This window comes from Triticum urartu, chromosome 7 (genome assembly GCF_003073215.2).
Source record: "Triticum urartu cultivar G1812 chromosome 7, Tu2.1, whole genome shotgun sequence".
Lineage (NCBI taxonomy): Eukaryota > Viridiplantae > Streptophyta > Magnoliopsida > Poales > Poaceae > Triticum > Triticum urartu.
This window is the reverse complement of record NC_053028.1, coordinates 395,839,639-395,860,780: the sequence shown is the minus strand read 5'-3', so window position 1 is coordinate 395,860,780 and position 21,142 is coordinate 395,839,639. Positions and strand designations below refer to the sequence as shown.

At 48.0% G+C, this 21,142-nt stretch overlaps 1 protein-coding gene across 2 annotated transcripts; it reads right to left on the bottom strand.

Annotated features, from left to right (window-relative positions):
* Positions 1-555: 555 nt before the first annotated feature.
* Positions 556-17,371, bottom strand: LOC125519687 (transcription factor MAMYB). Of its 2 annotated transcripts, none has more exons than XM_048684418.1 (2): positions 16,274-17,368; positions 556-831 (listed from the first exon to the last, which is right to left on the bottom strand). In XM_048684418.1, exon 1 carries the CDS (start codon positions 17,246-17,248, stop codon positions 16,313-16,315), a length of 936 nt encoding a protein of 311 aa, XP_048540375.1. In that variant the 5' UTR covers positions 17,249-17,368; the 3' UTR covers positions 556-831; positions 16,274-16,312. The 2 variants fall into 2 exon arrangements, with proteins under 2 accessions (XP_048540375.1, XP_048540376.1); XM_048684419.1 differs by lacking the exon at positions 556-831 and adding an exon at positions 15,292-15,310 and having other exon boundaries at positions 16,274-17,371.
* Positions 17,372-21,142: the final 3,771 nt, after the last annotated feature.

The following is a 21,142-nucleotide window of genomic DNA, read 5'->3' as shown; positions in this document are numbered from 1 at the left end:
TTGCTGAGAGCTGCACAGAAGTCCAAATGTTTTAAAAATTGAAGAGTACCTCACACATCAAATTGTTTACCATCCAAAAAAAAATTGGAATTTTTGATTTTTTCTGAATTTTTTCTAAATTTTTTTTAACCGGGTGCAGATGCACCCGGGCACCGAAACGCCGTTCTCGCCAAAGCGGTGGCGCAAGCACTCGGCAAGCCGCCGCCGCCGACACACAGAAGGGACAGGCGGCACAAACCCTCCCCACACGCTGCAGAAAGAATACCATCCCTCTCCCAGCAACAGAAAACCACAACTGTGAACGTGACACAGGAATAACTATAGGCAAGCCACGTTGACATGGTAGTGGACCCAAAACGCCGCACACCTGCCATCCTCTTCCATACAAGTGTGCCCAACAACGCTTGGCAAAGCCCTCGACGCACCAGGGACAAGCATTCCCTGGGAGCTTAGAGTTTAAAGAAGGATACACGGGCCACTGGTAGCCGAGGGAACAACGTGAGCATAACGATTGGGCATGGAAGTAATTAAGACAATGACACATCGACAACTGACTAGCATAAAATTTGGAGCTTGACATTAACACCCAAACCATCAGGGACTGCTGTTCCTTTTCCGTATGGACCGTTATTTCTACAGGTTAGTGTTGTTCTGTTTGGCGAATCTTGATTCTGGTATATAAAACAATAAAACTACACCATATGTTGTTTAACGGTATTGTTTCCTTCATCCAACATCATCATGATTCCCGATTCAGCGAGACCAATGGTGATTCACTTCTTCTTCAGGAAGGGAAATGATCACAATGATTTGCTGCATCAAGTCCGGTACCTGAAATATATTTGGAAAGACCTTACAGTGAGTTTATCATATATTTGAAAATATATTTGGAAAGATCTTACAGTGAGTTTATCATATACTCCCTCCGTCCCATAATATAAGACGTTTATGAGGGAGTAGTAGTATACAATAAACCTGATCGTTGGGCTAAGATAAACAAATATCAGACTATATATTCTCCACTGAGGATCTGCTGCTTGGTAAAGAAATAACAACAGCATCAACAATGCCTTTTAGTGCCAAACGAGTTGGGAGTAGACTAATAGAGTTGAAACGCATATGATCTTGAAACCAACTCATAGTTTTGGCCCGTAGATAGCTAACTTCCACACGCCTTTGTCATGACTAGTTCTTTGATAATAACCTAGTCCTTCATATCTCTCTTAACAGACTCCTCTCATATTAGGTTTGGTCTACACGACCTTTCTTAACATTATCAGCACACTTTAACGGTCTGATATGCACTGGCGAGAGGCCTGCGTTGTATATGCCCAAGCCATTTTAGGGGACAAGCTTCTATTCAATGGGTGCTATCCCAACTCTATCACGTATATCCTCATTCCAGACCCGATCCTTGTGTGGCTACATATCCATCTCAACATGTGCATCTCTGTTACACCTAACTCTTGGACATGTCGCTTTTAGTTGGCCAACATTCAGTGACATACAACATCACAGGTTGAATCGCAGTCCTATAGAACCTCCCTTTACACTCTTGTCACGAAGGATGCAAGAAGCTTGGCGCCACTTCGTCCATCCAGATTTGATTCGATGGCTCACATCTTCATCAATATCACCATCCTTCTGCAGCATTGATCAAAAATATCAAAAGGTGTCCTTCTGATATACCACCTGCCCACCAAGGCTAACCTCCTCCTCATGTCTAGTAGTACCGAAACCACACCTTACGTACTTAGTTTTAGTTCTACTAAGACTAAAACCTTTCGATTCCAAAGTCTATCTCCATAGCTCTAACTTTCTATTAATCCCCATCCAACTATCATCGACTAGCGCCACCTCATCCACAGAGCATACACCATGAGATATCTTCTTGTGACGTCATCAATGGCCAAAGAAAAAGATAAGGGCTCAAAGTTAACCCTTGGTTAAGTCCTATTCTACTAGAAACGTCATCACTGTCTCTATCACTTGTTCAAACACTTTCACAACATTATTGTACATGTCTTCGATGGCAGTAATGTACTTTATTCGGGACTTTGTGTTTTTCCAAAGCCCACGTGACATTCCATAGTATCTTATCATAGGCCTTCTCCAAGTCAATGAACATCATATGCAGTCTCCTTTTGCTCCTTGATCTCTCCATAAGTTGTCGTACCAAGAAAATGGCTTCCATGGTCGATCTCTCAGGCATGAAACCAAACTGAATTTTGGTATCACTTGTCATTCTTCTTAAGAGGTGCTTAGGGACTCTCCCGTAGCTTCATTGTAGCGCTCATCAGCTTAACTCCACGGTAATTAGTACAACTTTCAACATCCCCTTGTTCTTGAAGAGTGGTATGGTAGGAACTGGATCCCTACCAGGGCGTGGTCTCAGGTTGTAGGGGTGGAAGGAGGGATGGCGTGGCGGAAGGCGTGGTCGCCGGCGCTGGGGCGCCGTCGTTTCGTGCGCGAGAGGGAGAGAGAGCGCAGGGGCGGCGGCTAGGGTTAGGTCTCCCAACTCCCTAAGGAAGCCGAGCAAATATGATTGCTTCTTGCTTAATCCCAAAACGGGTCCTTACACGAGTTTATATAATCCTCCTAATAAGATAATTGGGCTAAGCCCCAAATAACGATAAGATAAACTGGGCCACAACTAACTGGGCTAAGCCCCTAATATGCCGGTCATAACATCTCTCCCGGCCTGCACAAACAGCTCATCCTCAAGCTGGAAGGCGGGGAAGATCAACAATCGCCAAACACCTCCGCGTCAACTCGAGAGGGCTGGTCGCCGAGCCCGGCGGCAGCGGGGTCCTCCTCAATGTAGTATGCAGCCTCCAGGTAGAAGAGTCGTGGGCAGACGTGGCCCGGTATGTAGGGCTCGTCGCAGTTGAAGCACAACCCTTGGCGGCGACACTCGAGTTGCTCAGCCGGGGTGAGCCGGCGGAACGGGCGTGCCGCAACCGCCTCGAGGGGCGCCGCAGAAGCCTGGGCAGGCTAACCCTGAGCGAGAACTTTCGGCCAGGGTAGCGGCCCGAGGCGGTGGCGCCTGCTGGATGGCCACCGCGTGACGCTCGAACGCGCGGGCGTAGTACATGACCGTCTGAAGGTCCTGTGGCCCGCGCATCTCCACGTCCACGCAGATGTGGTCCGATAGACCGCCGACGAAGAGCTCAGCCCGCTGACGAGCCGAAACGCCGAGGGCGTGGCACGCCAGTGCCTGGAAGCAGTCAACGAAGTCTTGCACCGAGGTGAGGAACAGAAGACGCCCAAGCTCCGCCAGACGGCTCCCGCGTATAGGCGGCACAAATCGCGGAAGCGCTCCCATGGTGACAATGCCGCCCTCGTCCTGTTCGAGGGCGTAGTACCACATCTGCGCGGCTCCTCGGAGATGATACAAGGCGATCCAGGTGCAGTCGGACGCGAGCGTGCGCTGTCTCCTGAAAAATTGGTCACATTGGTTGAGCCAATTCAGGGGGTCGACGGTGCCGTCGTAGGTCGCGAACTCCAGCTTGGAGAATCTCGTCAGCGTCTAAACGTGGACGACGGGCGGGTGCGCCTCGTCAGCACGAAGCAACGAGGATGACGAGGCCAAGTAGGCGGGCATTAGGGTGTCGTCCTGGAACAGGGGCCCGTCGACGCTGGCGAAGGGTACGGCGGAGCCCGAGGACCCGCCAAACTGCATGGCAGGGTGCGTCGCCAGTGGGGGCAGCACGTGCGGCCCGACCGAGGTCGTCGTGTAGACCGGCTCAAGGGACCCAGCGAGACAGGCCGGTAACGAAGATGGCGACGAGGGAAACCGGACCTGGTGGATGGGCACCCCCGGGCCCGTCGTCGGGATGCCCAGGGCCGCAGTCACCGGTGGCGGCGGCTGCAGCTGTTGCCCCTACTGCATGGTGGAGGCGTCGGGGTTCGTCGCTGGTGGCGGCTGCCACAACAGCTGCTGCATGGCGGCGGCGACGGGGGTTGCCGAGGATGGCGGCTGCGGCGGCGGCAGGGTGGTGGCGAAGGGCACAGGCGGCTGCGGCCCATAGGATCTTGCGAGGAACGTGTAGATGCCCGTGACCGCCTGGGTGAGATCCTGGATGGCAGCCGTCATCTCCTCCGGGGTGAAGATGACGAGGACGGGCACGGCGAAGGTGACCGGCACTGGCAAGAGCGAGGCGCTGGCTGTGGTGGCCATCAGGGCGGTCGGCAGCGGAAGGGTCGGGGTGGGTGGCGGCGAGGACATGATCGCACCGAAGCTATCTGATACCAAATTGGTAGGAACCGGATCCCTACCAAGGCGTGGTCTCAGGTTGTAGGGGTGGAAGGAGGGATGGCGTGGAGGAAGGCATGGTCGCCGGTGCTGGGGCGCCGTCGTTGCGTGCTCGCGAGGGAGAGAGAGCGCAGGGGCGGCGGCTAGGGTTAGGTCTCCCGGCTCCCTAAGGAAGCCAAGCAAATATGATTGCTTCTTGCTTAATCCCAAAATGGGTCCTTACACAAGTTTATATAATCCTCCTAATAAGATAATTGGGCTAAGCCCCTAATAACGATAAGATAAACTGGGCCACAACTAACTAGGCTAAGCCCCTAATATGCCGGTGATAACAAGTATTAATATACTCCGCCTCTGTACTCTGGGCATCTTGTTGCCTAAAATATGGGGTTGGAAAGTTTAATTAGTCACATTATCACCATGTCTCGAAGGCCTTTCAATACTCAACGGGGATACAATCAAGACCCATAGCCTTACCTCCTTTCAGCCTTTCTTTAAGTCAACCTGACCCCAGACTCCGGAATTCATCGCACAAAACGCCTATTGCTATCATCAAAGGAGTCGTCCAGCTCAAAAGTAGAGCTCTCACTCTCTCCATTGACTTCGTTCTTGCTGCATTTGACTTGGTTGATATCCCTCTTGCTTCACTCACTATATTGTCCGCAGTTCTATCCAGATGTAACCGTCTGAAATAGTCTTTCATCTCCTTAATAGCCTTCTGGATATCATCGTTCCACCACCAAGTATCACTTCCCCTGGTTAACCCAAACTCCTAAAAGCCACCTTACAAACACAAATCGCCATCCTCATCCACATGTTTGCATCACCTCGTTCCTCCCAAGGGCCCTCCTTAATAACCCTCTCCTTGAAAGTCTGACCTACCTCCCCCTCGATTGTGCATGATATACAGAAACATGGCATTTTGGTGATCATAGCGAAAAAATATAGTTTGGCATAAACAACACTCTTCCACCTTGCGCAAAGACATTACAATACCAGTTTGCATACATCCCCAACAGCTTGGCATAAAGTGAATAAGAAAGCACAATACTCTTTCACCTTGTGCAAAGACATCCCAATACCAGTTTGCATACATCCCCAATAATTCTACCCTTTTTCTCGTTTCATATTGGTACGTGACTTTTAACGATATTTCGTGAACAAGAATAGGAGGAGCATGTATTATGTAATTACTTCACATATTGTAACACCCCAGATGTAATTTGCCATATTTGTACTCCGACTCTTGCCATTTTCGGCTCTAAATTATGAGATTCGTGGTTGGGTTCTTGTCTTTGTTTTGCATTTGGCTCATGTCATGCATTTCATATCATGTCTTCATGTGCATCGCATTTGCATACGTGTTCGTCTCATGCATCCGAACATTTTCCCCGTTGTTCGTTTTGCGATCCAGCACTCCTACGTCCTCTGGCGCCCCCTTTTGACTCTTTTCGTGTGCGGGTGTTAAATTTTCTCGGAATGGACCGAGATTTGCCAAGCGGCCTTGGTACACCACCGGTAGACCGCCTGTCAAGTTTCGTGCCATTTGGAGTTCGTTTGATACTCCAACGGTTAACCGGGGAACCGTAAAGGCCTCGTGTATGTTGCAGCCCAACACCCCTCCTAGTCAGCCCACAAACCCATCCAAACCCCCTTCATCCTCTCGGACGTTCGATCACGATCGCGTGGCCGAAAACCGCACCTCATTTGGACTCTCCTAACTCCCTCTACCTATATATATGTGCCCCTCCCGAAATTTTCGCGCAGTCCAACCCTAAAATTTCCCTCTGCGCCGCCGGACGAAATCACGCCGCCGTCCGCAGCCAGTCAGCGCCTGCCACGTGGCGCGCCGCCGCCCGCCGCCGCGCCGGCCAGCTCGGCCCACGGCGGGCCCCCGCGAGGCCCGCGTCTTCCCCGCGCGCCCGAGCTCCTTCCGCGCCGCCCGAGCGCGGCTCCGCTCGCCGCCGACCGGCCGCCGTCCCCCGCCTCCAGTCGCCGCCCGACCTCCACCACCTTGCCCGCATCGCCGCCCTGCGTCGCTGTCAGCACTTCTTCGGCAAGAAGCTCAGCGGGATCCGGTCTTTCACCTCCTCTCCGGCCACCGCGACAATCTCCGGCAAGACTCCGGCGAGCCCACGCCCTCCTCGGCTTCCGCGCGCGCCAGATCCAGATCCAGATCCAGTCAAACCCTAGGTTGACCCCGTTTTTCCCTAAGTCCCTAGCATTTTCAGCCCATGTTCATTGCATCATAACTCTGTGCCCGTAGCTCCATTTTGTGCGTGTCATACATCAAAATGTTCATCATGATGTGTTTTTCATTTTGTTCCATTGTGCCATGCTTGTTTGGGTCCATCTTGATGCCCAAATAGTTGATGGAAGAGTGCTATAAAATGTTAGGTTCTGATTCTTATCAGATTATAAGCATTTGTCATTTTTACTACATTTATTGTGTGCTGCATATGGGCATGAGCTCTACACGTGTTTTGCGCTATGCCATGCCATCTTTACAGGGGTGTATGTCATGTATTTTTGTCATCAATGTGGTGACTAGCACAAGCATGCAAAGTAGCTCTCGAGGCATTGCTGATTTCATGGACTTAGGATTTCACCAAGTCATTGCTCTGCTGTTATTTTTATGCCATGTATTCATGTTGCTATAGTGAGATCCATAATTCTTTTGAGTATGTTCAGTAAGGATGGTTTGGACATATGGTTGTGCTCTATCCATCAATGCCTCTGTTTGTAAGTATGGAGTGCTCTAGCATGTCTCAATCTTACTCTACTTTTGCTATAAAATGTTCCTGGCAGATTGTTTACGTGTTAATCAATTTTGCCAAGGTTGTTGTAGTTGATCCATGCATGTTATGAGCTTGTTCTTGCTTTGATTAGCTTCATGAACATGTCTTCTTGCCGAGGCTATGTTTATCTTGTCATGCAATGCCTTGTGATGAGTAAATCGAGTTCGCAAAGATGCCTTCATAATTCTGTTAATGCCATGCTCTGTTTTCTGCTAAGTCTGAACTGTTAACAAAACTTGGTATGTTTACATGGGTACCATCATATCTTCTGATCCTTTTTGGCTTATGGTCAGTAAGGGACTTTTGTTCTATGCTTTGAGTAGATTCATGTCATGCATTTGTTTGCTATGATCTATTCCTGTAGCATATTGTTATCTTGCTGTAAACATTGCTACCTGATGTTAATTCCTGACATGTTGTTATTTTCACTAAGTCTGTGAAACTGATATCTTTTGCCATACTTGTTTGAACCTGCACTTGTGTGATTTAGCCATAGCTCAGTGTTCATCTTTTGTCAAGCATCTTGAGTAGATCACTGCCATATGCTTTGTTGCTATGTTGGAGTGCAGTAGCTTAGTTAATGCAGTGGTCAAGCATAATCTCAAGTTTGTAAAGGTCAACATGATGAACGCAGCTCAGGCAGAGGACTCTTCAGAAGTGATCATGGGCAACCTTCCTGTTAATGATATTCTGGCAAAAGTTCTTTTTGACACTGGTGCATCGCATTCTTTCATGTCATTCTCATTTGCATCGGAGCACAATGTTGACACAAAGGTTTTGTCCAAAGTCATGCAAGTTGTTTCTCTGGGAAAGCTTATGACTTCTAGTTTGGTTGCTCCCGATGTCTCCGTCCAGTTTGGAGACTATAAATTTCTGTCCTCTCCGATTGTTCTTGATAACTCGGATATTGATCTAATTCTCGGCATGGACTGACTTTCTAAGCACAAGGCTCAGCTTGATTGTGCTGCCAGGCAGATTCAATTGACACCCTTCTAAAGATGTGATCATCTTTGCCGCTCGGGATGATACCATTCGACTGTTTTCTCTCAATGAGAAGGGTGAGTTGGATGCCATCTCTCAGATTCCAGTCGTTTGTGAATATCAAGACGTCTTTCCAAAAGAGCTTTCAGGAATGCCTCCTCACCGGCCAGTTGAATTCATCATCGATCTTGAGTCTGGCACGGAACCTGTTTGTAAACGTCCTTACAAGCTTGGACCAGAAGAGTTGAAGGAGCTGAAGAAACAACTCAATATACAAGAGCGTATGGGTCTGATCCGACAGAGCTCTTCTCCATGGGGTTGTGGTGTTCTTTTTGTCAAGAAGAAGGATGGCACGGGCCGACTTTGTGTCGATTATCGTCCATTGAACAAGAAGACCATAAAGAACAAGTACCCATTTCCCAACATCAATGATCTTTTCGAGCAACTCAAAGGTGCCCAAGTATTCTCCTAACTTGACCTCTATATGGATTATCATCAGATTCGCATTCGTGAACAAGATATCCGCAAGACAGCATTCAGAACAAGCTATGGTTCTTATGAATATACTGTCATGTCTTTCAGCCTTGTCAATGCTCATCCAACGTTCTCTCGCATGATGAACTTCATTTTCAACCCTTACATAAATGATTTCGTCTTGGTGTATCTTGATGATATTTTGGTTTTTTCCAAAAACAAGAAGGATCGTGCCAAGCATTTGAGATTGGTGTTGGACAAACTCAGAGAACATCAGTTCTATGCGAAGTTTTCAAAGTGTGAGTTTTGGCTCGATGAGGTTCTCTACCTTGGCCATATCATCTCCGCCAAGGGCATTGCTGTTAATCCTGATAAGGTGTCTGCAATTGTCAATTGGGAACCGCCTCAGAATGTCAAGCAGCTCCACAGTTTCCTTGGGCTTGCAAGCTATTGTCGGAAGATTCGTTGAGAATTTCTCTAAGATCGCGAAGCCTCTATCCAACCTCCTCCAGAAGCATGTGAAGTATGTCTGAACGCCTGAATGTGACATCGCTTTCAACACCCTGAAAGAGAAGTTAGTCACAGCTCTAGTTCTGACTCCTCCTGATGAATCCAAACCATTCGAAGTTTTCTGTGATGCCTCCCTGCAAGGCCTCGGTGCTGCGTTAATGCAAGATAAGAAAGTTGTGGCTTATACCTCTCGCCAGTTGAAGCCCAACGAAAAGAACTACCCCACTCATGACCTCGAGTTGGCGGCAGTTGTCCATGCTCTTTTAACATGGAGACATCTCTTGTTGGGAAGGAAAGTGAACATCTTCACTGATTATAAGAGCCTCAAGTACATCTTCACTCAACTCAACCTCAACCTCAGACAGACTCGTTGGATCGAAATGATTCAAGAGTATAATCCAATGTCATTGCAGACGCTTTGAGCAGGAAGGCTTACTACAACAGTTTGATTCTCAAGCCCTTCTAACCGGATCTTTGTGAAGCTTTCCGCAAACTAAATCTTCAAGTTGTTCCTCAAGAATTTTTTGCCAACCTCCAAGTTTTTCCTATTTTGAAAGATCAGATTCGTGAGGCACAACTTCTTGATGCAATGGTGAAGAAGGTGAAGAATGAGATTGCCAAGTGTCAACCCAAATACAAGTGCTATCGCCTTGATGACAAAGATACTCTATTCTTTGAGGATCGAATTGTGGTTCTTAAGGGTGATCTACGTAAAGTCATTATGAACAAGGCTCACAATTCACTCCTATCTATTCATCCTGGAAGTACAAAGATGTACCATGACTTCAAGCAGTCGTATTGGTGGACTCGAATGAAGCAAGAAATTGCTCAATTCGTGAATGAATGTGATGTCTGCAGAAGAGTGAAGGCATAACACCAACGGCCAGCTGGTCTCCTCCAACCTCTTACCATTTCAGAATGGAAGTTTGATCATATTGAGATGGACTTCATGACTGAATTTCCCAAGTCCAAACGTGAAAATGATGCTATCTTTGTCGTCATCGACAAGCATACTAAAGTGGCTCATTTTCTTCCTATCAAAGAATCTATCACAGCAGCTCAGTCGGCAGAGCTATATACCTTCAGGATTGTCTCCTTGCACGGCATTCCGCAGTTGATATCTTCAGATCGTGGAAGCATCTTTACTTCTAAGTTCTGGGATTCCTTTCAGAAGGCCATGGGCACCAACATTCGCTTCAACACAGCCTTCCATCCTCAAACTAGTGGCCAAGTCGAGCGAGTCAATCAAATTCTTGAAGATATGCTCAGGACTTGTGTCATCTCCTTCGGTATGAAGTGGGAAGATTGTCTTCCATATGCCGAGTTCTCCTACAACAACTTCCAAGCGAGTTCAGGCAAGGCCCCATTCGAGATTCTATATGGCAGAAAGTGTCGTACTCCTCTTAATTGGTCAGAGACTGGTGAACGCCAACTTCTTGGCAATGACTTAATCACAGAAGCTGAAGAAATGTGCAAAGTCATGCGTGAAAATCTCAAAGCCGCGCAATCACGCCAGAAGAGTTATTATGATAGCAACCATCGTGATTTGGCTTTCGAGATAGGAGACCATGTCTACCTTCACGTCTCTCAAATGAAAGGTACTCGTCGCTTCGGTATCAAAGGGAAGCTTGCCCCTAGATACATGAGTCCCTTCAAGATCATTGGCAAAAATGGTGACCTCGCCTATCAACTTGAATTTCCATCCAACTTTGCAAATGTGCACGACGTATTTCACGTGTCTCAGCTTCGCAAGTGCTTCAAGACTCCTGACTGCACCATCAACTTCGAAGAGATTGATCTCCAAGAAGACATGTCTTATCATGAGCATCCCGTTGCTATTCTTCAAGAAACCGAGCGCAAGACTCGCAACAAGTCTATCAAATTCTTGAAAATGAAGTAGTCACATCATTCCGACCGAGAAGCCACCTGGGAACGCGAGGACCACATTCGTTCCGAATATCCGGAGTTCTTTTAGTCCTAGATCTCGGGACAAGATCCTTTCGTAGTGGTGGAGTGTTGTAACACCCCGGATGTAATTTGCCATATTTGTACTTCGACTCTTGCCATTTTCGGCTCTAAGTTATGAGATTCGTGGTTGGGTTCTTGTCTTTGTTTTGCATTTGGCTCATGTCATGCATTTCATATCATGTCTTCATGTGCATCGCATTTGCATACGTGTTCATCTCATGCATCCGAGCATTTTCCCCGTTGTCCGTTTTGAGATCCGGCACTCCTACGTCCTCCGGCGCCCCCTTTTGCCTCTTTTCGTGTGCGGGTGTTAAACTTTCTCGGAATGGACCAAGATTTGCCAAGCGGCCTTGGTACACCACCGGTAGAGCGCCTGTCAAGTTTCGTGCCATTTGGAGTTCGTTTAATACTCCAATGGTTAACCGGGGAATCGTAAAGTCCTCATATGTGTTGCAGCCCAACACCCCTCCTAGTCAGCCCACAAACCCATCCAAACCCCCTCCATCCTCTCGGCCGTTCGATCACGATCGCGTGGCCGAAAACCGCACCTCATTTGGACTCTCCTAACTCCCTCTACCTACATATATATGTGCCCCTCCCGAAATTTTCGCGCAGTCCAACCCTAAAATTTCCCTCTGCACCGCCGGACACGTCTGGGCGACACCAAACGAAATCGCGCCGCCGTCCGCAGCCAGTCAGCGCCTGCCACGTGGCGCGCCGGCCCGCTCGGCCCACGGCGGGCCCCTACGCGCCCGAGCTCCTTCCGCGTGGCTCCGCTCGCCGCCGACCGGCCGCCGTCCCCATCGTCCACCGCCTCCAGTCGCCGCCCGACCTCCACCACCTCCCCTGCGTCGCCGTCAGCACTTCTCCGGCGAGAAGCTCGGCGAGATCCGGTCTTTCACCTCCTCTCGAACGACTCTCCGACCACCGCGACAATCTCCGACAAGACTCCGGCGAGCCCGCGCCCTCCTCAGCTTCCGCGCGCGCCAGATCCAGATCCAATCAAACCCTAGGTTGACCCCGTTTTTCCCTAAGTCCCTAGCATTTTCAGCCCATGTTCATTGCATCATAACTCTGTGCCCGTAGCTTCGTTTTGTGCGTGTCATACATCAAAATGTTCATCATGATGTGCTCTTCATTTTGTTCCATTGTGCCATGCTTGTTTGAGTCCATCTTGATACCCAAATAGTTGATGGAAGAGTGCTATAAAATGTTAGGTTCTGATTCTTATCAGATTATGAGCATTTGTCATTTTTACTACATTTATTGTGTGCTGCATATGGGCATGAGCTCTACATGTGTTTTGGGCTATGCCATGCCATCTTTACAAGGGCGTATGTCATGTATTTTTGTGATCAATGTGGTGACTAGCACAAGCATGCAAAGTAGCTCTCGGGATATTGCTGATTTCACGGACTTAGGATTTCACTAAGTCATTGCTCTGCTGTTATTTTTATGCCATGTATTCATGTTGCTATAGTGAGATCCATGATTCTTTTGAGTATATTCAGTAAGGATGATTTGGACATATGGTTGTGCTCTATCCATCCATGCCCCTGTTTGTAAGTATGGAGTGCTCTAGCATGTCTCAATCTTACTCTACTTTTGCTATAAAATATTCCTGGCAAATTGTTTACGTGTTAATCAATTTTAGCAAGGTTGTTGTAGTTGATCCATGCATGTTATGAGCTTGTTCTTGCTTTGATTAGCTTCATGAACATGTCTTCTTGCCGAGGCGATGTTTATCTTGTCATGCAATGCCTTGTGATGAGTGAATCGAGCTCGCAAAGATGCCTTCATAATTCTGTTAATGCCATGCTCTGTTTTCTGCTAAGTCTGAATCTGTTAACGAAACTTGCTATATTTACATGGATACCATTATATCTTCTGATCCTTTTTGGCTTATGGTCAGTAAGAGACTTTTGTTCTATGCTTTGAGTAGATTCATGCCATGCCTTTGTTTGCTATGATCTGTTCCTATAGTATATTGTTATCTTGTTGTAAACATTGCTTCCTGATGTTAATTCCTGACATGTTGTTATTTTCACTAAGTCTGTGAAGCTGATATCTTTTGCCATGCTTGTTTGAACCTGCTCTTGTGTGATTTAGCCATAGCTCAGTGTTCATCTTTTGTCAAGCATCTTGAGTAGATCACTGCCATGTGCTTTGTTGCTATGTTAGAGTGTAGTAGCTTAGTTTCTTGTTGCATTTTAGATGACATTGTGTTGTTAATCGCAGATTTGTGCCATTATTGTTTTGCTTGTCATTTGCAAACCGTGCATCCGATTCCGGTGATCTTTATATCGATTTCGACCAAAATCAACTCATCTTTCCAGCGGCACACTTGGTTTACCAAGTTGATGCCTTGATCAATCTTTTTCTTCCGGAGCACGCATATGCATTGCATATCACATCCCGCATGTCATGCCATGTTTTGTATCTTGTTGCTTGCACATTGCACCGTGGTTGATTATTGTTTCCTTAGCTTGTGTTCTTGCTTTGGGTAGAGCCGGGAGACGATTACGTGATCGAGGAACCCGTTGAGTACGCTTACGAGGATCAAGTTTTTGTCAACTCGAGGAACTTTGCAGGCAAGATGACCATACCCTCGAAATCACTTCTATCTTTGCTTGCTAGTTGCTCGCTCTATTGCTATGCCGCGATACCTACCACTTGCTATATCATGCCTCCCATATTGTCATGTCAAGCTTCTAACCCACCTTTCATAGCAAACCGTTGTTTGGCTATGTTACCGCTTTGCTCAGCCCCCTCTTATAGCGTTGCTAGTTGCAGGTGAAGATGGAGTTTGTTCCTTGTTGGAACATGTTTATTGTTGGGATATCATTATTATATCTTGTTTACTTTAATGCATCTATATACTTGATAAAGGGTGGAAGGCTCGGCCTTATGCCTGGTGTTTTGTTCCACTCTTGCCGCCCTAGTTTTCGTCATACCGGTGTTATGTTCCTTGATTTTGCGTTCCTTACGCGGTTGGGTTATAATGGGAACCCCTTGACAGTTCGCCTTGAATAAAACTCCTCCAGCAAGGCCCAACCTTGGTTTTACCATTTGCCACCTAAGCTTTTTTCCCTTGGATTCCGCGGACTCAAGGGTCATCTTTATTTTAAACCCCCCCTCCCCGGGCCAGTGCTCCTCTGAGTGTTGGTCCGAACCGAGTAGACTGCGAGACCACCTCGGGGCAAATTGAGGTTTGGTTTTACTCGTAGGATGTCTCATCCGGTGTGCCCTGAGAACGAGATATGCGCGACTCCTATCGGGATTTGTCGACACATCGGGCGGCTTTGCTGGTCTTGTTTTACCATTGTCGAGATGTCTTGTAACCGGGATTCCGAGTCTGATCGGGTCGTCCGGGGAGAAGGAATATCCTTCGTTGACCGTGAGAGCTTGTGATGGGCTAAGTTGGGACACCCCTGCAGGGTTCTGAACTTTCAAAAATCGTGCCCACGGTTATGGGTAGATGAGAATTTGTTAATGTCCAGTGGTAGAAAACTTGAAACTTAACTTAACTAAAATGAATCAACCGCGTGTGTAGCCGTGATGGTCTCTTTTCGGTGGAGTCCGGGAAGAGAACACGGTCTCGTGTTATGCTTGAACGTAAGTAGTTTCAGGATCACTTCTTGATCTTATAGCTTCTCGACCGTGCTTTGCTTCTCTTCTCGCTCTCATTTGCGTAAGTTAGTCACCATCTATACTAGTACTTGCTGCAGATCCACCTCACTACCTTTTCCTACCCATAAGCTTAAATAGTCTTGATCGCGAGCGTGTGAGATTGCTGAATCCCCGTGACTCACAGATTACTTCCAAAACCAGATACAGGTGCCGATGATGCCAGTGCAGGGGACGTGACCGAACTCAAGTGGGAGTTCGACGAGGATTCAGGATGTTACTATGTTTCCTTTCCGGACGATCAGTAGAGGAGCCCAGTTGGGGTGATCGGGGATTTATGCAATTGGTATTGTCTTTATTTATTTGGTTCCGTAGTCGGATCTTGATTGTATTCTGGATGATGTAATGCTAAATTTACGTATTGTGTGAAGTGACGATTATAAGCCAACTCTTTATCCCTTTCTTATTCAGTATATGGGATGTGTAAAAATTACCCCTCTTGCGACATGCCTACTATACGGTTATGCCTCTAAGTCGTGCTCCAACACGTGGGAGCCACATCATGGGTGTTACACATACAGAGCAGAATATAATATAATTATCTATGTTTCTCCAATCCATCTGCTTCTTGATCCAGAATACACTGATCTACATTAGTTCTCCGACAGTAAGTTCAAACAATGCAGGAGTATCTGCACTGTAAGATATGGACAAGTCTGATATATGTGTCCAGAAGACGGGTTAAGAAAAGGGAAACATACATCATCTATTTTGTCAGCACATAAATTATGAGGTATTTCGGCCAACTGCCATATTGGCACCAGAAATCAGCTAATTTAACAGGCTATCTCTTATGGCATTTCCTCCTCGAGCATAATCCTGGTAAATCCAGGGCAAAGAAGAAGAAAATGCATTTGTTCTGTAGTTATAACATCAAACACTGCAATTATATTAAAGATGACTGTCACGTCATCTAGTGAGACAAGTGATATGCTTAACAGCACTACTAGCAAAGACGAGTGTCACGTCATCGCTAGGATCAACTCTAGAATTAAACCAATATTATCCCATTGTTTAGTTAGGGAAAATCTAGGCTTCTCGCTCCTTTGCACAACACTGAAGTTCCAAAAATCAAAATGAGGAAGAATATTATAGTGATCAGGAATGGGGTGTTTGTGGTAATTGTCACATAATCGTTTTTTCTTATGGTCCTTGTAGAGACAAGTAACATGTCATCTTTATGACGAAGGCGACATAAACCAAATTGGAAGTGTATCATGAGGTGTCTAGTCTCATCTAGCACACGAATACAAGACATGTAGAACACTTCAGTAAATATTGATAACTATAATCAGTTCTCAGAAAATCACACCAATATCATTGCATTCTTGGGCAACATCTAGGCTTCACTCAAATTTGCATGATGCCAACATTTCAAAAATGAAATGAAGATTTGACAGCCAACACATTATAGTTTTCATGTTTCCAACTTCTGAATGATAAAAAGATGCCGTTTAGCTTCACCAAAATGTAACATTGATTTCAAGATGATTAGCTCAAAACAACAACAAAACATAAATCTATTGTCAAGTAGCAACATATAAAGATAGCCAGCATATAATACTATCACTGCCGTTAAAATGACAAGCAGAGACTTTACCAGGCAAGGAAGACAACGTTCAAGCTATGGCGCTGCCTCCTATGGCTCCTTGCTGCTCCGAAAGTCACGCTTGAGCTCAGTGACCCTCTTCATGCACCCAGCCTTTGTCTTCCCAGGCACTGCTGCGGCCACCTTCTCCCACCTCATTGCCGTGTCCTTAGGGAACTCCTTGAGCGCGTTCAGCAGAGAACGGTCCTCGCCAGCACTCCAACCACCGTCCCCTCCTCCAGCATTGCCACCTGTGTCTGCGTCAGCGGCCCCGGCCCTTGGATCCAGCGGCTTTCGCTTGCGCAGGAACTGCTCGAACGAGCCACCAGCCGCCGTGCCGCCGCCCGACTTTGCTGCGCGGATGACGCTCTCCGGCGTGCGGCGGCCGCCGAACACTGCGGCGATCTTCTCCCAGCGCTGGGGCTCTCCTGCCGGGTGCTTCAGCATCTGCCGCCGGAGAAGCTCCATTTCTTGGTCGGTCCACTCGCCAACCTCCTCCTCCCTCTCCCCGCCGTCCAGAACAGCGGTCCCCGCACCCATCGCCTCCTGCCGCAGTGGAGGCGGCTGGACGGGAGGAGCGACCGGATCTGACGACTTTGGGGGCGGCGGGGCGGCGTTCTGGCGGCGACCCCGGCGGGAGGGGGCGATGGGATCCGGGGTGGGCTCCTGGGACGGTTCCTGGTCGGGGAGGAGGCTGCCGCGGCCGACGGAGATGTCGCCACCAGTGGCGGAGGATGGCGCGAAGGGGGCGAGGAGCAGCGAGGATGCGATCCAAACGAGAATGGAGGCGAAGACCTGGTACGCCGAGTCGAGGGAGTAGGCTGCGGCGAGGAGGAGCACGGCTGCAGCGGCGCAGGCGGCGACGTGGGGGAGAGAGCGGGACGCGGGATTCGCAGTGGGGGATGAGAAATTGGCGGCGGCATCGGCGCGGGAGTGGACAACGCGCGCGCGCGGCTGGGAGTCCCAGTCGTCGTCGATGAACTCCATAGCCGGCGGCGGCGAGGTCGAGGCCCGCCGAAGGCGAGGCGGAGCGAAGATGCGAGATTCGGAGTAGCAGTTTCAGAGCATGTACAACTGAACCCTCAATTTCCTCACTCGGTTCACGGGATTTGCTGTCCTTTCCTTCAGGGCATGTACAATGGTTGATAAGATAGTCTTATCTTAGGTCTTGCATGTAATTAAGAGATGACAAAAAAAGATGTTTATAATGGATCATTTCTTAGTCTTATCTTCATAACTAGTTATTCCTAAAAACGTGGTGACATATATTGTGCTAAGATATCATCTCTTGTCTTATCTTAAATAAGAGAAGACAAGCCTTTTCTTATGAGTTCTCTCTCCTCCACCTCATCATTTATCCTATATGGCACTCCTAAGATAGCACCATTGTACATGCCCTCATAGGATAAAAATGTCGTAGGAATAGAAAAATCATAGGAAGTGAGATGACATGCATCTCAATTTCTATAGAAAAAAAGATGTCATTTGATGCATAGGATAGAAATTTTTCCATTGAGTAGCTAATGTTTTTCCTCTAAAATGTGAAGAATTGATTTCTACCCATTCCTACCAACCAAAGGGCCTCAAAGAAAATTTTTCTATACAAATCCTATCATGTAGAAATCCTATGACATTCCTACAAACCAAAGGAGGCCTTAGAGTATCTACACCAGACTCACTAGTTGAATGCCCATGCGTTACCACGGGAATATGAAAGGGGGCTACTCTGCGCCGGTGTTTGGTCGGTCAAACAGCACACGTACGATACGGTCTATATCAGCCGCATGATTCCTTCTTCCCCCAAATTGCTTCACTAGTAAAAAAAACATGACGCATGTGCATCCGGAGCAGTCCCGTGATCCCCAATACGTCAGCCTGCTCGCCGGCCGTCCAGATCGCCGCCAACCACTGCCCTCGTCACCGTCGGCTGACTCCTGTCGATTCCACGGGACGCCGCCCTCGTCGCTGGTGGTCGACATCACGCCCTTGGCCTCGCCGGTTTCTGCAGGATGTCGCCTCCACTCGTAGCAAAACGCCTGACGTCTCTGTCGTTGCAGCACCTAGCCGTCGCCGTCGTATCACGCCCGTCGCCGCACCACTGTGCCTCCGGCCGCATCACTCAGTGTCGCCGCTCACACCCAATTGAAGCTTTTTCTCATGTTGGTTGAAGCTTTTTCTCAGGCCGGTTGTAGCTTTTTTCTACCCGTCGGCGCTCGCACGGGGTTGAAGAACGATGGCTGCCAATGAACTCCATTTAAATGGATGTAGCAAAAATGCTCGCAAGTTGTAGCAAAAAAACGAGCGCCGCCACAGTACCACTCCCTTAGATGTAGCAAAAACAATCGCAGGTTCCAGCAATTCGAGATGCCGGTTGTAGCAAATCTCGAAGCCGGTTCCAGCAATATCACGACTGCTCGGTGTCTAGCGGTTGTAGCATCATCGTTGTCTGCTATCGTGTGGATGCAGCATATGTTCCCGCCGGTTGCAACCTTCGACCTCCCATAGTTGTAGCATCGCTCGCCGTCGTGCAAAGAAGGTCGCCATGAACGGTCCCAGCAAATAGCGTAGACGGTTGCAACAAACAAAAACTAGTGCATCGGCGGACTCTAGCTTCTTAGGACCAAGGTTGCAGCTCTTCTAGGCACGGTTCCAGCTCTGCTGTGCGCTGGTTGAAGCTCCGGAAGCCGGTGGTTGTAGCAAAGACGTTTGGCCGTTCGGTGGGCTCCCAATTTCTTCGGCTCAGGGTTGCAACTCTACGGGCGTGCCGTTCCAGCTCCGCTGTGTACTGGTTGCAGCATCTCGCCATGCGGTGGAGATTGGTGTGGGATAGCAGTGGTCGACCTCGTGCTTGTCTACAGGAAAGAGAAGGAAGGAGCGAGAGGAAGAAGATAACGAGAGAAAAAACGGAAGGGGATATGGCGGGCCCAAGCATCTGTGGGCTGACGAGGTTGCGTAGGTGACTAGTCAAACTTGCGGAGGGCCCTTAGATTTGCATGCGATCGAACAAGCACGACGCGACCGGCCGAAGATTCGACCGGTGCGCCGTTTACAAACGTTTCCCATACGAAATATGATGTAAAAAGATAACTCGATGTGAATTAACAATATCCATATCTATCAGCGACACATTCTGCAAAGTGAAATACATATATAACTATATGAATTAAATACGGAAACACTAACGCCCACACGTGTGGGCGTTCTTCAACTCGCCCACACGCCTGGATCGTCGTTCACTGTTTTTTGCATGAATCTTGACACGAAAAGGTGGATTTGGTGTGCCACGTAGGACAAGTCTTGTGCGTGGCGTGTAGGTAGTTCGTCCGCATGCTGGTTTTTTCTCCGAGGTCAGCGGTTGCGAGTCGGGGCATGCGGTGGAACTGTCGTCGCGCCCGCACGCCACGCCCAACAGCGGTTGCCGTCTCCCACGACTTGCCACTCGCGCTCCCCTCGCGGTTCATCACTCCCCTCCCATTCATTACTCTCCAACCCACCATCCACACCAGTTGCAATCGATTGAGGAGAAACCGAGATGAGAAGGCGGCAGCGGCGGCGAAAGAGTTAACCGCATTCGCGGCCGTTGGTGGGGTTCGTCGGACCGGAGCATCGTCGCCGGAGCAGTCGCAGATTGAAGGTAAGGCTACCTTCGTGCTCACATTCATGCCTGCAATTTCTGCCCCCCTCCCTTTGTGGTCAATTTCCCCTCGACTTTCGTCGAGATTCCGGCCGATTTGCGGTGCTCCGGTGTCCGAGTCGACGGTGGAGTCGTGTGCTTGCCATTTAGGATGACATTGCGCAGTTTCGTCGCCGCCGCGGTGGCAGTCATGCCGTGTGGCTCGCCTGGTCCGCCGCCGCATCTGTATTTTTGCCTGTGTTTGTGCGGGGATTTTCTAAATGTTAGTTCTGATTTTGCCTCGAAATGCTATGGCCATCAGTGTAGGACATTTTTTGTTGTTGAATTCAGGGTATGATAGTTGTGATTGAACCCTAGAGCTACTTAGGTGCATTTCAAGTGTAGGATAATGGCAGTCATGGAATTTTCAACAACTATCATCACTGATGGCAACTAATTTTCTGAATCAACCGTGTCAGTTGCCATGTCAGTTGTAGGATAATGTCAGTTTGTGAGATCCAAGTCAGGGAGTAATTTTTGTGTATGATATATATATAGGTAGTTGCATACTTAAGTGTGTGATAATGGCAGTCACGGCAATTTTCATTGCATTTGTTTACCCATGACTATGCTTCTAAGTGGCAACTAACTTTGTGAATCAACTGTGCCTATTGCCATGTCATATGCAGGATAATGGCAATTTGACTGTACAATAGACTCAACTGTGTTTGCCATGCTGACTTTGTGATAGCTAAACATATTTGAATGTATTACATGTCAGTTCATTTTTGTATGAGGCCAGGGTGTGAGTTGCCACATTATATGTTCTACGGTGGAAGTTATCTGCCCTTTTTTGAAGTGCATTGTGTTAACATGGCAACTTGAACCTAGTAGATGTGATTTGTACTTTTTTATGAAGCCAATGTGTTAGGTGCCACATTTCATGTTGGACAATCCCAGGGGTGGGTGTTCCTCTGCTCTGCCTCATTTGCCACTTTCATTTGAGCCAACATGGCAAGTAGATTATGCTAGATGGCAACTGCTTCCTTCAGAAGCACAACACGTCCAGTTGCCATGTTTCTGCAATTGCCTTTCCATTTGATTTTTTTTACCTTTTTGTGCATGTTCAGCACATGGCAACTACTGTCCTCTTCGGATGCTTAAACTTTGGGGTAACCATGGGAGTTTTCTTTTTTTGTTCATCGATGATAACCAGTGAATCTTTACTTCATGCATTTGTTTCCGTATCCGTCGGCTATGTTTTCATT